The sequence below is a fragment of the Fringilla coelebs genome (genome assembly GCF_963513975.1).
Source record: "Fringilla coelebs genome assembly, chromosome: 5".
NCBI lineage: Eukaryota > Metazoa > Chordata > Aves > Passeriformes > Fringillidae > Fringilla > Fringilla coelebs.
In genome coordinates, this window is record NC_140033.1 from 48,013,346 (window position 1) to 48,037,144 (window position 23,799).

Consider the following 23,799-nt stretch of genomic DNA (forward strand, 5'->3'; position numbering starts at 1 on the left):
TGCTGTAGGTAGGTAGCTCAGGAGCTGAAAAGGGATGGAAAAATCCCACCTTAATTTCGTGTTCCAGAAACAGTGTCACATCAGAGTTTAGTTTCCTATTCAGTTATTTGTCAGCTACTCAGAATGCACATTTATTTTGCAAATAAACTCTACAGATGCTCTATTGCCTGATTCTTGGCCAGCTGTTCCTTGTTAATTTGTAATTAATTCATGTGATAATTTTTTTTTACCTGATTTGATTGGAGCAGCACTATGCAAGCAAAATGTAATCCATATTTCTTTATTATACCAAAGAGATTCTATCTATTTTGTGGATGGGATGACAAAAATTATTACTAAATCATTTCAATACAATTTTTTTTAATGAAAGACCAGTTTTTTAAACCTCAGCTCGGGGAAATCAGTCAGTTTTAATTGCCCATCTAACACTAAGAAATAAAAAAAATTATTGTAGAAAGTGGTCAGCAAGTACTAGAATGCACTAGTTTCTTAAGTAGAACTCAGCAATAACAAAAGGATTCCTGATATCCTGCTTTATATGTGGTTACCTAGACTAATCTTCAGCAAAAACTTTCATTTGCAATAAAGAGTCTCCAAATACATAGGCTTCTCTTCAGGTTTTAATCTCATTAAAAGTGTAGACAACTGCAGAATGACCCAAAGCATGGCTTAGCTCACTCAATGAACTTCAGGTATGTCTAGCCTGGGGACTTGGATGATTTCACCTTTCTTTATGTGTGTTGTTCATCTGAACTGCTCTGTAAATCACTTTTAGGTAGTGTAATTCTGTCTGAAAGGCAGTGTATTGACAGTGAAAAACTGTGTGTTCTTTTTAAGCCTTCCATTAACTCAGTGTCTGAGCACAAGTCTCTTAGCCTCTTCTGTTTCAAATGTGATTGATCTTTAAATGGCAGACTACGATGCTTATTCTTTGCCTCTGGGGGTTGAGCACGTCTTGGCACCAAATTGCAAGGTGGACTTGTGGAAAAGGAAAATAATGTGTCTTACTGTATCTTCTGTCCATTTTCATCTGCTGTCCATCTACTTTGCAGCTACCCATATCAACCAGATTATACTGCAAGCTGCTCTGTGCTTGTTAAGGTTCTTGGCAGTCATGATCCAGCATAGACTTTTGACAGTAATGAATCATCCCCAGGATGAGTTGTCTTTGCCTGATGTTGCATAACTTACACCAGCAGAAGTGCTTTTTAGTTTGTTTTTGCATTTAATATGCAAACTTACTTAAGAGTTTTAAATGTGATGGGGTTTTTAGATCTCTCTACAGTGGGATTTGCTAATGGAACTTTTTTGAAAGACATTTTGTAGTAATATTTCTGTGAAAACTTTCAGAGGATTACCCAGGACTAGTATAGGCTGTGTTGAGGAGCAGTTCCAACAATGATGTAATTTTTCAGCAGCAAAACTAGTGATAAAGAATCCTTTTCACTTGTACATGCTTGTTCTTGCTCCCTGTTAGGCCACCTAAGTATTTATCAGGCCACCCTGTTGGTTCAAAAGGGGGAAGGAGAGCAAAAATTTCTTCTGCTGTGATTGAGGCATCTAACAAAAAGGAATCATAACATACTCCTTGCCCCCCAAAATTTCCACTAACATTACTGAAGGTTTTCAACAGCTTTTGAATTAGCCATCTTAATACTGTAAGAGACCCCAGCTTTTTAAGTTCACTACTGTGTTGTCCTCTATGTACTCTCAGCACATTGTTTGTATGGCTGCCCAACAGGTTGGACAAAGGTACGCTGCTGAAGAATTTGCCTCTGTTTGGTTAGCTAAGATATATTTTACTCAGTCACTGCCCAGATTGTGTTCAACAGTACAGGCAGGTGTGCCAGCACCGAGTGGCACAGCACAGGGATAAGGGGAGGACAGAACGTTTCTCAGTAGTAGTGCTGGCTCAGACTAATTAGCATCTTTTCAGGCTTTGGATTTACAATTCCCAGTAAGAGGCAAAGAAATCAGAAAATGTACTGTTTTGTGGAGGTTGAATCCAACCCAAATAGAGAGAAAGAAGCATAAAACACATGTAAAGTGAACAGCACGTCATGGTAGTGTTACATGAATTCTGGGGGTTTTTTAGTGTGTGATAGAATTTTATTTCATGCATTTATTCAAAGTGTATGCAGATTGCATGTTAGAATAGCAGGGGGGTTTGTGTGTGGTGGATGTGTTTCAGGCTTTTTGTCACTGTATTCAGACCTATTGAAGTGTGTCACTAACCGTATCTATGCATTTATAATTTCAGTGCCTCACTTCAAACAGAAATTGTCCTTGAGTTTTACAGTTTTAGCCTTAAAGACCTTATTCAGTACGAGAGATGAATCAGCATGAAGTCACTCTTTTTACAATTTTAGGATAATTTTCAAGTGTCTAATTTTCAGATAATTTTTTTAAAGTTCTTTCACATTGCTCTCCTAGTATTGAAGTACTTTCCTCAAAAAATGCTTCAGTTTAAATAATGTCAGCATGGCTTGGAAAGAGACCTCTATAATACAGTGCTCAGCTTCAAGGTCTTCGTGGATTTGCATCAGTTAACAAAATTGCTGAGGTCCTGTATAGTTGCAAAAGGAAAAGCTAATCTTCTCCTTTATCATTGCAGTCAGATGTTCCCTATTGCAATCAAATGTTTTCCGGAAAACAGATTTGTGGTAGCTGAAGGGGATTTAAATAACTGCAGTTTATAAAAAACCTTTTCAACTTCAAAATTCTTTATTTTACCAATGTGGAGTTTTTTTCTCTATCTGAAACTTCTGTATGAAATAAACCATCAACTTCCATAAAAATTACTTTAATGGTTTCATTGGAAGTCCAAGTAAAAATTTGAGAAGACTAAAATAATTTGGGTTTGTATATTTTACTGCATTTATGAGGCTTTGATTGTTTACTTAAATCCAAGTAGTTTATTAAAAACAAGCAAACAGATACCCAACAAAACCCTCACTCATTTGGCTTGCAGCATATTCTGAGTTAACATTCATCTTCTGTTTACAAAACTCACAATGCAAGTTATTCATTATTTTAGGTTTGGATTTAAAACTTTTATTTAACTACAACAGTAACAACTTTTTCCATCAGAGTTCAATTTTCATCATGTGCTTTCAATGTTAAGAAAGGATTAATTCTTCTTAAAATTAAGTGAGTGCTGCCTTAAGAGCAGACTTAACTGAAACTGCTGGTTTTAAGTACTGTAAATAACAATCACTTGCAATGATTCTACATCAGTCTGTGCTGTTGTAGAGAGGCTGCTTTGGGTTCATTCCGTTTTGTTTCCATTACATATTGGTTGGGGGGTGGTGGTTTGGGGTTTTTGGGTGATTGTTTGGGGGTGGAGTTTTTCAGTTTGTTTTTTGTCGAGTGCACGTTGCTCTGTCACCAGACCTGCCATGACCAGGCTGAATTAGAATTTCTTATGCTGTCTCCTATGCAAAATTCCATTTAAAAACAGTAGTTGTTACCCAGTAAGATCCTGGGCACTCTCCTCAGTGGCTTTGTATGCAAGATAAGTGATGCAGCCTACTTACTTTTTACATCCATGCTTCCTCCCTGCCTCTTCTAGAACGGTTTTAGATTACAAGTGAAATATCTGTACTTTTTCTTCCCTGGGTCTTGAACATAGTCCAACATTCAGCTCATCTTCCCTCATTTGCAAAATGTTTTGCAGGAATTTGATTTTTGCTTGTGTTAATTGAAACACTTCAAGAATGTTTTTTAAGCAGCACTTACATTGGCGCTGTGGTTGTAGCTCTTTGAGGTGATGAGTATAATGGAAACACATTGTCATGGAGTGCACAGACAGGTTCAGGTCAAGAATTTGACCATTTAATTGCCGGTTATTTTCATGGAACTTCAGTCACTTTTTTGAACTTCTAGTAAAACAGCATTTTTGCAGGACATCAATGATACTTTGTAATGCAAACAGCCATCATGATAAGATAAGCTGTTCATTTGCTCTGCTGTTATTATTTCTTGATTCATGCACATCTATCAAAAACCTGGTATAATCTTCTTTTTTAAACTCTCATTACCACAAGGGAGATGACTTGCTTCAGAATATTTGGCAGTTAAAGAAAATCATGCTACCCTTATTCCTTGCAACACATCTGAAAAGTTAAATCACATTGCCTTTGTCTTTTCAGAGGATGGACCTTGGAGAATGCCTGAAAGTGCATGACCTGGCATTAAGGGCAGACTATGAAATAGCATCCAAAGATCAAGATTTCTTCTTTGAGCTTGATGTAAGTATTTTGTCTTAATGGTGGAGAGAAAGCATTAGTTTGTGTACTTAGGTGGATAAATTGAGCCACAGATGTTGTGTTACAGACTGAAGGAAGACTTTTGAAAAGTGATTTTATAAAGAGGCAGAGTTACATGAAAGATACTTGCTAATTTGTGTTGGTAGTCATCTCTAGATAAATCTGTTAACAGCCTCTCAGAGTGTGATAAACCTGAGTGCTGTCTTAGTGTTGTCAAATAGCACGCAAATATTAAAGCTGTGTATGCATGCTTTGAAGAGAGTTTTAAATTCTACACTTAAGAAAGAAAGTAATTTGGTATTGGAGATAAATCATATACTGTGTCTCCATACACTATAGTTTGTTTTGAACTCCCAGCTAGGAAGTTAGTCTTTGCTAGGAAAAAAGGGTTTGGGTTTTTCAATTGTTATTTGGAGGGATGATTAATATACCTACTTAAACCTAGTGAAAAAAGTTTCAGCATGTCATGGCTGGATGAAGTGATCCTGAATAGCCTTCCAAGAATTTTAATGCCACTAGAAATACTCGCTACTACTACTTCTTCTTCTGTCTTAAGACAGATTCACTTCACATTTCTGCAAATAGTTAGAAACTATGGCAATGTGTAGACTATAATTTTTTAACCATTTGTATGAATATGTGTGATTAGTCAGCATAAACCAGTAGATTATAGTTTCACTAATCACTAATAAAAACTTGTGAAAGTGAAGCCTTAATAAACTGAAGAAGCCTTACAGCTAATTTATTTATATTCTTGACAGCTAATTTATTTATATTCTTGATCCTTGTTCTTACTGATGTTTTAGGCAATGGACCACCTGCAGTCATTTATTGCAGACTGCGACCGGCGGACAGAAGTGGCTAAGAAAAGACTAGCAGAAACCCAGGAGGAGATCAGCGCTGAAGTTGCAGCTAAGGTAAGCATGGCAGACAAGTTACTGCTGTCTTTTTGGAGGCAAGTTTTTCTAAGGAGCCAGTTTCAAGTTTTGAAAATATATCAAATCTGAGAATTCCTACTGAAGAGGGGGAAAAAGTAACAAGTTTTCTCTGTCCTTTCTAACATTGCCTTTAAGGCACAGAAGAGAACAGAGGGAAGAGACCTCTCTGATATTTTTGACCTCAGGAAACTTGACTCTGAATCCATGCTATAGAAATGTTAGTAATTCTTACACTTTTTGATCCAACCTTCATCTATAAAGTAAACAAAATCAATGTCCTTTTCTCTATATCTTTTTTGAATGAAAAACCTATAATGTTTCTGCACATATATGCAAATGCTAGGAGAAATTGTTGTAGAAATATTCATTTTTCAAGACTGTTATGGATAAGTGTGAATTATTTGCAGTTTGCTGAACAAAATCCTTTTTCTGGAATTTTACATAGACTTGGTAACTTAGCCTTTTTCTGTGTTCTTTGCAGAGAGGCATTTTCGGTTTCAGTTCTAACTGGAGTAGTTCTCTCTGTGTGTTTCTTTTAATTCTGTCCTAATTTTGCATATCATAACTCACTAGTAGTTCAGATTGTTCTCCATAATGAAAAGTATTTCCTGTGCTAAGCCTTTCCTTGTCTTTCAAGGCTGAAAGAGTTCATGAATTGAATGAAGAAATTGGGAAACTGTTGGCCAAAGTAGAACAGCTCGGAGCTGATGGGAATGTGGAAGAATCCCAAAAAGTAATGGATGAAGTGGAGAAGGCTCGGGTAAAGAAGAGAGAAGCAGAAGTAAGTTGATTGCGTAAGGATTGGGGGATGGCGAGGGCAGGGTCAAATATTAAATTGCTTGGCCTCTGTATAGTGCAAGACATCTTACATCTGTCAATTCCTCAGCTAATTGCTAGATATAAAACTAAAATTGCTTTGTAGCATCCAGTTAAAGTTTCTACCCTTCAATACACTCCTATACCATTAAAAATATACTTTCTTCCACAAATGATGCATTTATTGTAGTTTGGCTGTGTTGGTCAGTTGTATCTGTGGATACTATCTTTGTGGCTGTGATGGGTGCACTGACATAGCTGGTTTGGTCTCATGGCTCTTGCAGTGGCATCCCTGTTGTAATCTCGTGCTGGAAAACTTCACTGAAGTTATCCATTGTCCTCACTAAAAGAGAGTTCATGTCTTGTGTATCAGGAAAGTCAGAATGATCCTTGTAATGTTCAGGTGACAGAACTCACCAAGAGCTTTTCCATATTGTATTACGCAAAATACTGAAATTTCTAGAAACCAGTATCTGCAATTGTTTCAATAGCACCAGAAGGATTGCTGGCAGTCTTGCTGGTCTGTCATCTGAATGTCTTTAGGTAAATTTTGCTCAGATAATGTGTTTAATTAGTGTCTAAAAAGCAGGTAAATTTCTCAGGAAACTAATGCTGATTTAAATGGGGTTTAGAATTAAAACTGGTGTCATCTTTTCATAATATGTCAACATAGTAACTGTAGTGTTAATGTGTATTCATTGTTGTACATGAAAAAGTACATCATCCTTCTATGTAATTATAATCTGAAGGTAGTAATTACCCAACCTTTTTTTTTTTTTTTTTTTTCAATTTGCAGAAACAGTTGCTGATGTTCTTGCTTTTAAATATGTTCCGTTTTCAAAATAAGGAAACATGCCCTGTATCTTAGTGGTACAGTTGAAGTATTAGTGTGAATCAACTAAAGGGTGTTGTGGTGTACATTGAATTTGGTTATTTTTAGTGTATCTTCAGTGAAGTATCATCCTTGTGTTTATGTGTGCATTTTGAAGTAACAGCAGATGTTTTTCTTTTCTAGGAAGTATACAGGAATTCTATGCCTGCCTCTAGCTTTCAGCAGCAGAAGCTACGGGTTTGTGAAGTGTGCTCGGCTTATCTTGGTCTTCATGATAATGACCGACGACTTGCTGATCACTTTGGAGGAAAACTTCATTTGGGATTTATTGAAATAAGAGAGAAGCTTGAGGAACTCAGGGTAAATCATTCTTACATTTTGTGTGCTCATACTTAATTATTTGCCAGGCAGCCTTAATGGAATATTTCTTCTGCTGTGTGTGATTATTTTTTTTTTCATATCACTTTAAACTTTGGGAGTTCATTAGCCTAAAAACACTAAACAGTCTAATTTAGCATCAATTACCCGGATAGATTTGTAAGATGACCTCTTTTGCAATGAGGTAGATTAAAACACACGTTCAATGTAATTCATCTTGGGAGCTAAGAACTTGAATCTCCTTTTAAAATGGAGAACTGTATTTTGAATGAACAGCAATGTTGAAACAAGTTACAAATTCTATATTTAGCAGTTATAGAAGATAGCCAGATGAACTTTGCTTTTAGCCAGATGATTGACTAAAAGTAATAAGGAGACTTGACAAGAGCATGTAGTAAGGAGGATGACAACACTTGAAAAAGTTTTCCAAAAAATGTAAAGAAATGCTTGGAACTCAAAACAACCTGCTGTATGGTAAATGACTAAAACTCAATTTGTTTATTTTACCTGGACGAAGATTAGGAAATGATTTTGAATAGAATCCACAACTCAAGGCTGTAGCTATCCAAAATGGGAATACCAAATTATGTATATCTTGAAGTCAGAAATAATTGCTATGGGGAGGTTGCATGTTCTCTGTAGCTTGAACATTTGAAATCCAGTTGGAATATTATAACCTATCTTGACCAGAAATCATATGCCAGCAGAAAGACTTACTGGAATGATATTCTGGACCTCTGGTTTTCAGAGGATGGATTTGAACACTGATGCCATTTACGACCTTAATTTATGACAAATTATGGAGTTCACAGTTCAATTAAGCTCTTCAATTAAGCAATTTTCAATTTTAACTGTAGAAATCACTGAAGATGGTAGCTAAATTGGTTGAATTCCTAAGAGCAGAAATTGCTGCTACTGGATTTGAATAAATCAACTGGTTTATGTTCTGTAATATTCCAGCTGTCTTGCATGGATACTGTGACTTGCCCTTCGGAGAGCCAACTCTTCCTGTTGATGTTGCCAATTTAGGCTCCTAACTCTGTAGCTGGTGTAACTTAAATCTTAGATGCCTAGAACAGGTCATGTGTACTTCCTCTCATACCTCCATGAAATTTGCAAAGAGTCACTTGAACAAGAAACCTTGCTTGTAGTTAAATTGCTGATGTTGTACAAGAAAATATAGATATAATTTGACCAAAAGGGTTGAAATAAATAATTATTTACATCATTTGGAACAAAATATGCATGGATAACTATTTCACAGTCCCAAAGCATCAATAAATTAATCTTTCAAAGTGCTTTGCTGATAAAGAAAGAAAACAATAACTATCCCCTCCTTCCTCAGAGCTCTCCTCAGAGATCTAATCAAGATGCTGCTGGGGCAATTCCACCTCTCAGAAGAAGGTCTTTACAAAGAGTTGAATTTCTTGCATCATGTCCAGAAGGTGGCAAGACTTGGGTTTGGCCAGATCTCCAGTTGTGAGTTCCACATCTGAGGGCCCTCTACTGAGCGTGCCTTGTCCCCAGTAGTAGTGAGTTCACCCTGGGGGCTATCAGCTGAAGCATCTGCTCTAACTTAATCCCACAGTCATAATACAGAAACAAGTAGCCTCAAAACTTAGGTGTTGGCCCAACCAAGTCCTTTAAGAAACAATTAACGCTCCCAGTTCTGATTCCTTTCTGCCTTTCCCCAGTGTCCAAAATATGATAGGATTGGCATGGAGACTCTCACATTAAAAGCATGACTTACTGTTCTGAATTCCCCTTTATTAAAAACTTAATATTTAACTCTGCATATTTCAGGTCTTCGTGTAACACCCACGTGCAGCTCTTCTGCAATAACTTCTGTTTCTTCAAGAAAAAAAATAAAATATATGTATATATACCGAGGAAGAGTGGGAATAATATACACAAGGGAAAGGGGATATGCCTGAGGGAAAGAACTGAATGTTAACTGTCTAGATTATTTTTATAGCACCTTCATGTGAGAAATTTTTTAATGTAACTTAACATATTCTTCTGTTTTCAGAGGATTGTGGCTGATAAACAGGAGAAACGAAATCAGGAACGTCTGAAACGTAGAGAGGAGAGGGAAAGAGAAGAAAGGGAGAAACTAAGGAGGTGGGGATCTGTTTTAATTGCATGTACATTATGACCTATTTACATTTTATAAGAAAACTGATACAGTTCATACACATTTCTAAATATACAGAATTACAATAGTTTGCATTCCTTGGAAACTTTGATTGAGATGGAGTTTCATTCTAAATCTTAAAACATGTAATTATTGTCATAAAAGGCTTTTTTAAAAATTGCTGATAGTATTGTCTCTAGATATTTGAACAAAGGGCCTTTGGGATAATTTTCAGGCATGTACCTTGTTTTGAGACCTGGTAGATGTGAGCTTACACACATATGAGCTCTTTACATCTCTTAGCAATTTTCTTCAGACATGTTAGAAATTTTTCTTACTGGAAGCAGTTCAGTGTATGATTAAGGAAAGCAATTCCCTGTTCTTCTATGGATAGTAGCTTCCAGGCCTGGTGGGGCTGGAGTGGAATGGAACCTGAGTTGCAGTTCTTTTGACATGCTAATTTTTAGAGGTTAACAGTGTGAATTTCTGAAATCTGTTGCAGTTTGGTACTATTTGCCTATCAGGAAATCAGGGAATACTGACTTCCCTGGAAGCTTTTTCTGTGGGAGCGATGTAAGTTTAAAAGCTGGTTAGATAATCTTCTGGACTTCTAGTAGAGTAGTGTCATAAATAAATTTTAAAAAACCCAACCAACATGAAACAGGGATGTGTTTCCTGATAAACGTGTTACAAAGATGTTGACATCAAATAAAAGGCGTTTAAATACTTGCTGCTAAAGCAAGAAGTACAATAACAGGTCAGCTAGTCTGGTTTATTATTACTAAATTGCACTTTATTTGATAGTGAGATTCTCTTAAGAAAAATTACTATTTTCCATTTATTTCAGGTCCAGATCCCACAGCAAGCATGCCAAAAGGTATATAAATCTGCAGACAAGAAATACCAGCGGTGAAGTTAGCCCTTCACAAGCTGGAACATTTTAAGACTGTCTAGCACTGTTAGTTTAAGATGTCCATCTTTACAAACAAAGCTTTCTGTTACATAGTCATCTCTCTGTGTGTTTGTACACTATTTATCACCATGCTACTCAGTTTATACATCTACATCTATTTTGTGGCTATTACAGTGCAGCTTCATGTCCCAAATAACACTTAAAACACAGAGAATTGCTTTTTCTTTACAAAAGCTTCTGGCTAATATCTTTAAATGAAAGCCCATGTTTTCAAAATCCCTAAGCACCAGGTTAATTCATCAGATCACCCATTAATAGTATGAGTGTAGTTTCAAATCTACACAGTTGAAGGTCACCAGTGAGGTATGATTGCAAAGTGATTTGGGGGGGGGGGGCGGGATAAGAAAATTCCAGGTTTGTGTAGTGTTTAGAACCTGCCAAATTAGTTTTGTTGTTATAGCTATGGGGAACAATATAGTCTAGTTTTTAAAGAACATCATAGCACAAAGATTCTGGCAGATGATCCCTGTCACTGCATCTGTAAGTTCTTTCCCTGATACAGATACTAGTTTAAAATGTAAAAAGTAGATTTTTTTTCATATTTTTATTTGCTTTCAGGAGCCTAAATTTGCTATGCTGTAGCCATACAGTTATGAATTAACTATAAAATTGTCTGCATTAGTCAAAAAGGAGTTTGTAGGCTTTCTAATGTTGCTTTCCCCTGTCTGTTTGCCTGTGAATCAGACACTGCAATGGCTCTGAACACTGCAGGCCATTCATTCTCTGTACAGATGTGCTCACATACAGAGTGTGTAATGTTCACAGCACTCTGGTGAGAGCAGTGTGTGCTGTAAGCCCTCCCTGTTCCTAGGTCTAGGTCCCGGGACCGCCGCAGACACCGCTCTCGCTCAGCCTCGCGGGAACGGAAGAGACGGACTCGATCCAAATCCCGTGAGAAACGGCACCGCCACAGGTCCCGCTCTGCCAGCCGCAGCCGGAGCCGCAGCCACCATAGAAGCAGGCACAGCTCCAGGGAGAGGAGCCGAGAGCGCAGCTCCAAAAAGAGGTGAATGCTGCCCTAGAAATAAATGGCTTTTCCCAACACACAGTGAGAATTTTCACACTAAATTAAGTTTATGCTTAGCACTTAGTAATTTCAACACATTTTGAGTCTGCCTCAAATTTCAGTTACAACTTCAGCATATTTATGATTTGACACACCAGAGTGTTTTATTCTCTAGTTTTTTAATATCTCAGTAACAGGGTTATATATTATTTCTGTTTTGGATGACTGCTACAGAGTATTGGTGTCAAGTTTCATGCAGCATAGAAAGTGAAACAGGTGATTTGCATTTGAAGCCAGGGATATCAGCACTCATCTTATTGTCAGTACCTTCAGATTTTCCCTTGGGCTCTTGTTCCCAACATCCATCTGTTGTGAACTGCACCAGATAAAAGCAGGTTTAGGTATGCCTGAAAGTAAACTTTTTGCGCTGCATCTGAAGATTGTGCTTTGCAAGGATCTCTCATGGAAAGATTACTGAAGGGGGCAGGCTGGGGGTGTTGCTTTTGAATGATTCAGTTGCTGTCTGCTTCTAAGGATTGGCTGATTTGTTTACTGAGGAGAGCATAACTTAAGAGACTTGGGATTGCACAATGAGGCATTGGTAGGGAGATCTGCTCATAAACAGGATTCCTTTCTTGTATAGGTTACCCACTGTGGCATGCTTCAAGAGCAGTACAGTGAAAGGGTGCTCAGTCTTAAAACCCTGAGACTGTTGACCTACAAGAAGATAAAAGGTCAGGTTTTGAAGTGGCCACACGTGCAGGGCTTCTAGTTCAAATTATTTCAGGAGTTAAGTCATAGTTACTTCTGCAGGGTACTTGGGCACAAGGTACTTGATGAACAGTTGTAGTAACTCCAGGAAGAAGCTCTTATTTGGCATGTAGCTTCTCTTCTTCTGTGATGTCTAGTCTGTGGAATAGGGTAATGCCTGTGGATCCAAGTGTTTTTTGCAAGTACTAAGTCTTGCAAAACACTACATTGTAGGGAAAGTAGTCTTTTCATATGAGCAACTAACATGAAAGGTCACTTCTTTGTAAGCTTATAAAAGGAAATTAGTAGAGGAGCATTTTGCAGACCTTCGTTTTGAAGCTTGACAGTAACTTTGTGTAAATGGAGAGAGTACAATCTCACAGTCCAGAGTAGCAAGTTTTTCAACGAGGGAATGATTGGCTAGCTGTTAAAATTTTTCTGTAAAAATCTGTATTAGAACATTTTGTGATTGCAGTACATGGTAAAATACAGATGGAATGTTTTTCAAAAACAGACTTAAGTGCATCTGTAAGGGAATATAGAGTAGGATGTCTAATCCATTTTTCTCTCATACAGGTAGCTAATTTAGTTTAAAACTACCTAGTTTCTTTAACAAAACAGGTCTTTTCTGTCTCCATCATAAAAGTTTTGAAAATGTCTATTTATCAGAGTAAAATATCTAAAAAGAACACTACCGTAACCTTTCAAAGTCACACAAGGGTTAATTTTTATAACAAAATATGGTTGTAGAACAGATTCCAGATTTCATTTGTATTTGTCATATAGAGCCTCCCTTCCAGAATTATGCAAGTTAATTTCCCACTACTTTTAAGCAAACTCTGGTTTTTAAATGTGTTTTTAAGTTTGTAATTTATAATCTAAGAAAGGCTAGACACTGTTCTTAAACTAGAGACTGCAGATGAGAAATTTCCACCTAACTCCAGTTAATGTAAACTTGGAGGTGGAGGCTGAAAGTAAGAGATGTAGTGAAGCACATTGAACCTAATCTGGGCTCTGTAATCAATGTAAATTAAATCCTACCTCAAAGTACTTGTCTTTTAAGTAGGAAAGAGAGAAGGGTAGAATGATTTGGTGTCTTCTCATACGCTTCTGTTTATATAAATCTAAAGCTGGGCTGGAAAAAGAAGAAAAATATAGAACCTAAGTGCTCTTTGATAGCTACCAGTTCGTGTCTAACTTGAATTCTCAAATGCGCTGCACTTTTCAGATCCTCTAAAGAAAGATCTTCCAGAGACAAAGAGCGTTCGAGAGATCGCGATCGAACATCCCGTGACAAAGACAGAAGCTCGAGGGAGAGGTCGCCGCGGGATTTCAAAGACAAGAAACGTTCCTACGAAAGTGCTAACGGCCGATCGGAGGAGCCCAGGAGCTCAGAGGAGCGTGAAGCAGGGGAGATATAACTGGCTGTATATTCACCTGATCTCTAGCTTCCTATGGAGTTGCATACTTTGGTTTAGTTTACAGTTGTTCAAAGGGACACCAGTGAGCAGTACCAACACTGATACAACTAGGGTAGATGTACAGTATATAAAAGTGGTTATAACAAAGTCAGAATTAAACCCCATGAATTAATGGTGCCTAAAGCTGGGTCCTGGACTTCCACCAAGTTGTAAAACTTTTCTGAAAGATTTCTCTTTATTCAGGACAACAGTTTTATGTACCAAGATGCAGATCTCAATGTTTTTAATCTCCTTTCCAATACAAGTTAGTGAACAAATTATATTGTACTACTTGCCTTGGGTGCTTTTGAACCTTTATAAATTCTCCAATTCTGCTCCAGTCAAAACAGCAGCATTGAAAGGTTGTATTTGGGGGGATTTTTTTTGTTTGCTTTTTTGTAAGCGGGTGGGTGGATGGATGTTAACTTTTACTCTATGATTACGTTCCCAGTGTTGGGTTTTATTTTTGTTTGGGATCCTAGGAGTTGATTACAGTGGGAGCATTTAGACAGGAACGTGTGCTGGAGAAAGCGGAAATGTCTTTTTACAGTGCCTACTTAGACTTGGAAATTGAACAGCTGTTGCATTACATCTTTTTTATTTCTACTTAAATTTTGAAATCAAAGCCAGTCCCATATGTACCATTTGATTGGTATGTGTTCAATATATTTGTTTTTTTTCCAGAAGGACTCTTTCTGCTTTTTCTTGTGGAGTACATCTTTAATTGTATTAAAACAAACAAAAAAACCAGCAACAACAAACAAAAATTAAGGACAAAAGAAATAAAAAAAAATTAAAAAGAAACCACATTGTCCAATAACTTAACAAGGATATACTGGTCTGTTAAGGTGGTAAACTAGCAGTTCAGTCTTTTTAAAAATATCTGATTATTAGAGTTTTTAACCTACAGATGTGCACTAGGAGAAGCAGTCATTCCGCTTACAATCCTGATTATTCTAAATTCTTCAAAAGCAGAAACATGTGGAGTCAGAATCATAGAACAGTTTGGGTTGGAAGAGACCTTAAAGATCATCCAGTTCCAGCCCCCCTGCTGTGGTCAAGGACACTTTTCTCTAGTCCAGGTTGCTCAGAGCCCCATCCAGCCTGGCTTTGTACAGTTCCAAGGGTGGGGCATCCACAACTTCTGTGGGCAACCTCTCACCACCCTCACTGCAAAGAATTGATTCCTAATACCCAGTCTAAATCTACCCTCTTTCAAATTAAAGCCATTCCCCCTTGTCCTGACACTACATGCCCTTGTAAAAAGTCCCCCTCCATTTGTAGGCTCCCTTTAGGTATTAGAACATGCTGTAAGATCTCTCCAGAGCCTTTTCTTCAGGCTGAACAACCTGAACTGTCAGCCTTTCCTCATAGGAGAGGTGCTTAATATCTTTGTGGCCTCCTGTGGGCCCACTCCAATGGGTCCTTGTCCTTCTTGTGCTGAGGATCCCAGAGCTGGACGCAGCGTTGCAGGTGGGGTCGGTGGGGGTCCCACTGGAGCAAAGCAGAGGGGCAGAATCCCTTCTCTCACCCTGTTGCCCGCATTGCTGGGTCGTGTCCAGCCCCGCATTTGCCCCAACTCCTCCTCAGCAGGGATGCTCTCCATCTGTTCATCCTTCTGCCTGGATTTGCTTCGCATTGCCCTGGCTCAGGTGCATCACCTTGCACTTGGCCTTGTTGAACTTCTTGAACTTCACACGCACCCACCCCTCAAGCCTGTTGAGGTCCCTTTGGATGGTATCCCTTTCCTGCAGTGCATTGACTGCACCAACTTGCTGAGGGTGCCCTTGATCTGAAGGGGTTGCTTGGATTGAAAGTGTTTTGAGGTATTTAAACTACTCCCAACACAGAAGAATTTAGATGTTGGTAAGTTTTCCTCCTTGTGGTCACACCAAGTTACCTAATAGTGATGCTTAAGAGCCGTGTTTGTAATGATCTATTGGTATTTCCAGCAGGTTCTGCAGCCTGGCTCTCCCTAGTGCAAGTGCCTACGAAGGCCTGCTAGCATCGTTGTGTAATGGCATTCACTCTGTGCATTTGTCCTCAGTGCTGTTTCTGTAGCATCTTTGGTATGATCAGAGCACATGGATGATAATTCTAACACTGAAGATCATTTAGCAGTGTATTGGCTGGCAGTGAAAGCTTGAACAGGTCCTTTACACCTTTGCAAGGACTTGGATTCCACATTGCACATTTGAATTCACATCATTTTAAGCTGCCAAAGTGATGATGACGACTAACTACTTAAACATTTATTTATTTATCCATTTTAATTCTGAGCATGAGTTTCCTTCCTGGGACTGTTTCTTGATTTCCTGGATGGCCCAGGTGGTTGATGAATGGAAGTTACCGGTGTTTGTCCATCTGCTACAACCAGAGTGTAAGTGCTTGAAAACATTTATTGTCACATAGTTGTTAATGGAATTCTAGGGGTGTGACAAAAGGTGGCTGGTCATTTCTAGATGCATCTTGCATAGATCATCGTAGCACAAGTGCCAGTGATTCCTTTGGAATTCCTTTCTGGAATGATATTCCAGAAATACTCAGGACTTGTCTCCCCCTGCAGCCAGCAACTAGAAATTTTGTATTGTAAAAAGGGGGAGGAAGGGAGGGTGGGTGAAACCTGCATACTGTGACAAAACAGTGCCTAGACTCCACACTAGCAAATTCTGGTTAATATGCCATCCATTTTACAAATGGTTTTTAAATTTAATTACAAGAGGAGGATTGTGTTTGGGCCTTCCCTTATGTAGAGGAAGTACCACACTAAATGTTAATCAAGAAGGTATCTCTGATTCCCTCATAAAATAATCTGAATTTGTGGAAATACAGGACTGAAGTGCAGATGGGAAGAAAAAATTAAGATGACTGATGAAACACACTTAGGATGCAAAAGATTTGGAGCATCTATCAGAAGAGGAGAGTTGTGCCTAAATATGGATCTTCCACTCATCAGAACCCAATCACCTTAATTTCCAGGAGTGCAAAACTTAGGTATTCATCACCTGTAAATTTCCTGCTGGACAGCTGAAGCGTGGTATGGACTGACCTTAGTCTTCATGGTTAAGTAGATTGTGAAATGGAGCTCTTGAGGGAACCTAGGGGTTGCTGTAGCTGAGCATCAGCTTTTGAGACTGGAAATTTTGCTGATGCAGTTGTAGCTCCATAGCACTTTTTCTCAAACTGAAGACGTACAAAATGAGCAGAAAAAGTAAGTTACTTAACTGATTTAAAGTGTTTGAACTGCAGTGAACCTGCAGGGCATCATTCCCATATCTCATAATCAGTCCAGATTAGTCAGGGAGTGCAAAACAAAAAGGTTAAGATGCTAAGGAACTGGAGAATGGCACATTACCAGAAATGAGAACATGGAATGGTAGAATTGGTTACCTTGAAAAAGCCCATCAAGAACATCGGACCCACCCATTAACCAGCACTGCCCAGCCCACCACTAAACCATGTCCCCAAGTGCCCCATCTTCCTGCCTTCTGAGTACCCCCATGGATGGCAACTCAGCCACCTCCCTGGGCAGTCTGGCTCAGTGCCACCACAGCCTGTGTGTTGCTTTTCCCATTGCAGCAGGAGGAACCACACAGTAAACGGTGACATTTCCAAGCAGAAGTGCTTGGCCTAGTGCCACTGTATCCCCTTACCCAACATAAGACTTGCCAGTGGAGCTGCCACAGGAGGCTGTTCCTCTGTCCCTTTGCCTTCCCTCAGCTGTTGAATCTGGGAGTTACCATCCTGTCACTTCATTGATTGCCCTTACCTGGAGGCCCCTCTCTCTGTCCAGCCTATCTTGCACCACCCATCCCCAGGGGCAATGGGAGGAAATAGGTAAACCAGCTCTCTAAGCCAGTGCAAAGTGATGATTGAGCAAATGTTAAATGGCCTTGAAGCAGGGATTATCTGAAGAGAGAATGGTAGCAAGACTTCAGACCCCAGGGGGCAGTGCAAGGCAGCCAAGGGCATGGGTGGCTACATCCAAGGAGATTGGTCTAGCTGTAGGGACACACAAGATGGGGGTTGCAGTCAGCATCAAACTAAGTATGAATGCAGACTGAGCCACGCTTCAGAGGCAATGGCAGTGTGCAGTGTTGTGTAGGGGCATGCAGCACCTGATAACCCCTCCAGTTTACTGTTCTCTGTCCCACATTTCACATGCCACCTTCCTCAGTATCATTTTCCTTTATTCCAAGGCAGTAGGGGCTTATAAAAAACATTAACGCACTCTTCATCCAGTCCTGCATGATCTTGATCTTTATTTTTTTGCTTTGATCAATTTTTTCCACTTGCTTAATAAATTTTTGCCCTGTTACTACTTACATAATTATTTATTCTTTTCAGTAAGACCTGAAATCTGTTTTTCCCTGCAGTTTGCCAAACTGGGAAGCAGCAGACTACTGGGCAGGAATTGTATCAGCAGCTGGAAATACAAGGAAAGAGGAAGAAATGTTTGCTTCCAGTCCTGGCTTTCCCTGCTTTCCCCTCTGTGGGCATGTAATGGAGTCGGTGGGCAATTAGAAAGTTCTCTCATGACCTACCTCTCCTGGCTCTAGCTTTTCAGTTCCTGTTGCTGGGGAAACTGCAGTCCCAAATCCCTTTCCCTAGGCTCAGTGGTGCTGCCAGGGCACTGCAGGCAAGCAGAGTTCTAGGAGATGCACCATCAGAAAAGCAGGATTAATTAGCAGCAAAGCAGGGCTGGACACCAGCAAGGTCACAAAGGGCCTGAGAGCAGCAGGAGCTGCCTTAGCTGTACAGCCCTTTCCCAGGCTGAAACTATCTGACAAGTGCTGACTGTGGTAAAGTATTGATGGTGATGCTCATTTAAGTGCACAAGAGTTAGAAATGTTCCAGGTGCTGGCTCAGAGAGGCTGCAAAGAAGGCACTTTTACAGCTCTGGCCCTCAGGCACCCTCAGCCAGGCTGGAGCCTCTGTCTCCATCTCTGGGAGGTGGTAAGTGGGTGGGGACTTTGCATTGTAACCACTGTAAGTTTTCTAATGGCTTGCCTTCAAATCTTCTGAAGCTCAAACTGGTTTGCGGCAGAGTAATGGGAGTAAAGAACTGCCACCACCTCTTTTCTGAGCTTTAACTACTTGTGCTCCTTCAGAGGGATTTGAGACTATAAATAGTTTTTTGAACCTCTTGCTCTTGTTTTACAGTCCTTGCCAATGCTGTGCAATATGCTTCCCTTTCTCCCCGAGCTGAACAGAAAACTGAAGCAAATAAAGCAGCCTGCCCCATCTTCCCCTCTGGCTAGAGTTCCTCTTCTGGACTTCGAGATGTAGCATCCTTTGCCAAATGCAGTGGGTGATGAAAGCTACATGTTAAATGAAGGAAACCTCTGCATTTTTACTTGTTTACAAAACTCTTGAATCATGGTTAAGTGAAACCCATGAGAAGCCTGACTGCCACAAGTGTAATGAGTGCCTGGGTGGGAGCTTGAGCTGGTTTTGGAAATCCCCCAGTACCACCAGTAAATGTGCACTGAAACCAGCTGCCACTGCTGCACATCACCTTTTCTGTGAAGCAATGAGAGGGTACATGTGCTTTCTCTGGGCTTATTGCATTACACTGAAGCAAACCAGCATGTGGTTATTTGCAGTTATTAGCTGATTATTTCACCAAGTCGAAGGAATACAAAGAAAAGCAACTGAATAGTTCAGGACCCAGTTAGCACTGAAGGGAGGCTCAGGCTCTGTGATTGGACAGAACAAGTCCCGTGCCAGGCTGAGGCCCCTGTGCTGCCCACACAGCAAAGCAGCAGCCTCCATCAGCTGGGTGCATTTTGAGTGCACAAGAGCCAGTGAGCTCTACTCTTGCTTCATGTGGGAACTCAACCCAAGTAATTTCCTGGGAGTAACATGGTGAAATCCACACCTGGAGATGTTCATCCCTGCCTAGAGGGGTCCAGTGGTGACCACACTCAGTGTTGTCATCCCTTGTGCTGAAAGCGGCTCTGAGAAACCAAGGTTGGATGCATCTCCTGGCTCATGCAAGATGGGACTTTCCTCATGTCTCTCCCAGATGCTGGTCATTTTCATACATCACTTCCCCCTTTGTTTAAGTTCAAACACAAAACAAAACTCAGGCCTCTTAAATAATGACCTCTGCCAAGAATCTGGAGATGCTTCAAAATGGTCTCCTTCCTGTCATTCTTGGGGATAGAGCGGTGGTAGGGGAGCCAAAGAGCTGATGGTGCTGCTGGCAGGAGGAAGTCTTTCTTTTAGGAATAGAAAGCTTAAAGTCACCATCTTAAAAAGTAGTCTTCAAAGATGGTGGCCAGAGGAACCCACCTGAAACAAGCTGCAAAGCGTATCAGGATTTCTTGGTTGACTTTGATGTATCTGCGGGTTTTGTTTAGCTGTAGAAACTCAGTTTGCTAAGGAAATTATTGACATTGATATTCTATATTGTATAAGCCTTTTTTCTTGCTTTTTTTTATTTTTAAATTTTAATTTTTCCAGCTGTGGCTGGGGGCCCAAAAGCAGCAAATCAGTGCTGGTGAGTCGTTTGAAGAGCCTGGAGGTGCACATCCTCACCAACCCTCCTCTTTGTAGATATTGTTCAGGTGGGTACAGATTTCATTGGTCACCTTCTCAAAGGAAGCTTTGCAGTCTCCGCCAAATTTCTCCTCCATCAGTTGTAAGATAATGTCACAGATAATCTAAACAAGGAGAAGGGAAGAAACAGCCAGTGTGAACTTTTCTCCATATTAGAGGCATAACCTACATATCTTTAGCTGGGATTCTTGGAGGGCAGAAAGAGGTACAAGAACAACTCAGAGCACATGACTTGCAGAGCTTGTAACAGGGCATGGAAAATAAGCTGCATTAGAGAATTCACAAAAAAACTGCTCCTGGTGTTTTTAACTACCCTACTTAATGTGGACTGCACCTATCACTTAAGGATGGTTGTATAGGACTGATGTGCTTCATCCATCCACTGCAATCCTTCTCCAGGCAGGGGACTGTCCCAAATATTTAGAGGCCACGATGAGCCCTTTGTTGGACATCCATGGAATACATGGCTTGGGGGCTAAGTTTTTCCTTGACCTTTCCTGCTCGTTAGCTATCCAGCACTCTGTAGCAGAGTTTTTGCAGTAAGGTAGGTGGTATATTTTGAAATGCCAACTGCTTTCCTGTACAGCATTTATTGTTTTGTGTGCATTTTTACCCTGAAAAAGTATTTTCCGCCAGAAATCATCCCTTATTTTCCCACTCATTGAAAATTGGGCCCACTGCTTTTGAAATCACCTTCATTTGGAAATAATCTTTGCCAGAAAGTGCCTCTTTTTGCTGTGTAAGGCAGACAAAATAGTTATAAAGGCACTCTGCTAGTGACCTTAGGTGGATCTGGGCAAGTAATTTGATCCTGTATTTATTATTTGAGTTTGTTTAATTATGACACTGCTGTTGTCATTGTTCCTGAATAACAGCTGGTTTAGTTGTCCTGGAAAAGCTCAGCTCCTGTTACAAGATAAAAAATACATCAGGGACTGAAGTCCAGTGTTAAAGTGCTTTTCTGTATCATGTTATTAAATGGCAGGTGTGGGAATGGTATTGCTCTGAGAAAACCCTCTACAGCTCATGGGCAGCTGTGCAGCTCCCACCACATCACCTGCCTGCACCACATCTGCTGTCCAGCCATCTTCCCACCAGTGCCAGATCTCTCACTCCTGCCATCTTCCACCACCAACCTCCTCACCTTCCACCACCTCCGTTCTCTGAGGCATATATATGTATTCCAACATACAAAGCCTATGTTCCTCAGTTCTACCCCTCAGAGGGGAAATCATGCCCTCCTCACAATTACACCCTTTGGGAAGAGGGCTGCTCACTCACCCTAAAGTTTTTGGGGTCAATCTTCAGCTGGGTGGCATGTTTCTTGCCAAGTGGGGTCACTATCCCAAGAAAAGCCTCAGAGTTGTCCAGGTGTTGCACCATGTCGTTGATGGCACTGAAAACCTTCTTACCATGGCCCCTGACTTGATCTGACTGCTTCATCTCTTCGGCAGAGTCCATGCCTTTGAAATGTGTGAAGTAGGACTTGGTGTCTGGGTGCTCAGTAAACATCCTGTTGAGGAATGAGAGACATCCTGACTTGTGGACCAAGGTGTCAGTGCAGACATAGCCACACATTCCAGGCCTTGCCTTCCACATTTATGTCCCTTTTCTCCTTCTCTTTATTAGAACAGACACTTCTGCATTCCTTGTTTCTCCTTTGCCTTTTGTACCTGTGCATAATTCCCATGCACATAGCAGCTGGTCCTCTCTCCCTTGCCTCTCCCCAGGGCATTTCCTTTGTTCATTCCACCTTAAAACCTATAATGAACTTACTCCACTCCTTCTAAAGATAATATTTTCTCTGTGTTACTTTCACAAAGAAGTGGCAGCACATTCACATAGGGTGACTGTGACAGTTTAATATTCTCAAAGATGTTCTGGACAGCAGATACGACCCCTGTGATACTGATGGGTGTTTTCATAGAGAAGCCCTACTATTGGTTTTGTTAATTAATCCCTTCCTACAGTCCACTGCAAAGCTTTCTTACTGCCTGTGATGGATTGTTGTTTGAGTATGAGGTACTGCTAATTCCATTTATTCAAAAGTAACATAATTCAGTGCGTTTGAAATTACCGTTGATCAATTACAGTCATCTTGGCCAAACTCTTTTAAAAAAAGCAGTTTACTCCTCTGGGTAACCTGGTTATCCACCTGCAATATCCATAGCAAATTCCACATTGCATTTCACAGAGTCACAAAATGGTTGGGCTTGAAGGAACCTCTGGAGGTCATCTGGGTCAATACCACTGGTCAAGCCAGTTGCCCAGGACCATGGTCAGATGGCTTTTGAGTATCTCCATGTAGGGAGACTCAACAGCTTTGCGCAATTTGTGCCAGTGCTCAGTTGCACTCAGAAGTGAAAAAAAAAAAAAAGTTTCCTGATGTTCAAGAGAACCTCCAGTGTTTCACTTTAGGCCCATTGACTCTGGTCCTGTCTCGTGGCTCCATAGAGACGAGCCTGTCTCTGCCTTCTTTGCACTCTCCCTTCAGGTTTTTATGTACACATTCACAAGATTCCCCTGAGCTTTCTCTTCTTCAGGCTGAGCAGTCAGAGCTTTCTCTGCCTTTCTTTATCAGAGAGAGTCTCCTCATCATCATCTTGGCCCTTTGTTGGATGGACTCTTTCCATTATGGCCATGTCTCTCTTGTCATGGGAAGCCTTGACGTTCTCTATAGGCAGGCCTGGGGCTGTAGGACACTAAAACAAAAGCTTCTAGAGTAAATTAGCCCAGGGAGGCGAGCTACTGGATTGTACTAACATTTTATGGCTGCATTTCTGATCCTAACTGTGCTCAGACTGTGTCGCCTGCAGAAGGAAAGAGCAGCATGTAAGGCTTCAGGAGGGTAATCCAGGCACAAGGTGTGATATACAAGAAAGCTGGAGGGAGGGGTAAATGTCTGATAACTAGAAGGAGTATTTGAACTGATCCATGCTTATGGAGGTGATGTAAGTCCCAGATGAGAGTGGAATATGTGAAAGGTGAACAGAAGAGAGGGAAACAGGATGGAAACTAAGAGAGGAAAGTCCGCAGAAAGGCTATAATCCAGTGGAACAGATGAACTGAGGCTGAAGGAGAATCCAAAGTAAAATACTGAGTTTTAAAAAAGCATTAAAACAGTTTAGAGGTAAAGAGGAAGAGGGAAATAACACCCATGTTTTGTTCCCATTCTCTTTCATACCAAATTTGTTCTTGTCTCTTCTTCTTTTCCCATCCCCCTACCCCTTTCTTTGTATTTTTCCTTGTGTGGATTGCTCCTCTTCCCAGCAAGGGCTGCATGAAAAACATCATGACATGCTCCTAGGCAGTACTCCATCCTTGCTGTTCCTCCTTCACCCCTCCAGGGCAACAGCTGGATGGGCTCTTTCCTTACCTGACCAGCACAGCTGTCCCATTGTCCTCAGCATCCACATATATCTTCTCCCAGGCACCACGAGCACTTTGCACCTCTGCTTCAGAAAGTGACATGGTGGAGAAGATGCTGGAAACAGAGAGTGCAGCAGGAGGGAGAAGGACAGGGAGGTCCTGCAGGGTCCTTCTGCTCCAGTTCTCTCCTCAGGGCTCTCTAAATACTGCCCTGGGGATTTAAGAGATCTTGAAGGGTCTCTTTGTCTCTGTTACCTTCAGTAACATTTCTGCAGGCTTTAGAGCTACCTAATCACTTTTAATCAGGAAAG

General features: G+C 40.4%; 2 protein-coding genes across 4 annotated transcripts in view; one reads left to right on the forward strand and one right to left on the reverse strand.

Annotated features, from left to right (window-relative positions):
• LOC311153987 (putative RNA-binding protein Luc7-like 2) overlaps positions 1 to 14,581 on the forward strand; it is a 33,659-nt gene extending 19,078 nt beyond the window's left edge. For 2 of the 3 annotated variants that reach the window (XM_084206123.1, XM_084206124.1), the window contains 8 exons: positions 4,152 to 4,250; positions 5,075 to 5,185; positions 5,844 to 5,987; positions 7,038 to 7,214; positions 9,262 to 9,353; positions 10,214 to 10,243; positions 11,151 to 11,345; positions 13,324 to 14,578. In XM_084206123.1, coding sequence (XP_084062249.1) covers positions 4,152 to 4,250; positions 5,075 to 5,185; positions 5,844 to 5,987; positions 7,038 to 7,214; positions 9,262 to 9,353; positions 10,214 to 10,243; positions 11,151 to 11,345; positions 13,324 to 13,516 — 1,041 coding nt within the window. In that variant the 3' untranslated portion in view covers positions 13,517 to 14,578. Of the gene's footprint in view, positions 1 to 4,151; positions 4,251 to 5,074; positions 5,186 to 5,843; positions 5,988 to 7,037; positions 7,215 to 9,261; positions 9,354 to 10,213; positions 10,244 to 11,150; positions 11,346 to 13,323 lie in introns of all 3 variants that reach the window. The other variant, XM_084206125.1, reaches the window with a different exon arrangement.
• A 5,198-nt stretch (positions 14,582 to 19,779) lies between these two features.
• On the reverse strand, positions 19,780 to 23,590 carry LOC311154124 (cytoglobin-1-like; the record flags this gene model as incomplete). The annotated part of the gene is made up of 3 exons (XM_084206339.1): positions 19,780 to 20,223; positions 21,401 to 21,632; positions 23,496 to 23,590. 3 exons carry the CDS (start codon positions 23,588 to 23,590, stop codon positions 20,095 to 20,097), a joined length of 456 nt encoding a protein of 151 aa, XP_084062465.1. The 3' UTR covers positions 19,780 to 20,094.
• Between the last annotated feature and the right edge of the window lie 209 nt (positions 23,591 to 23,799).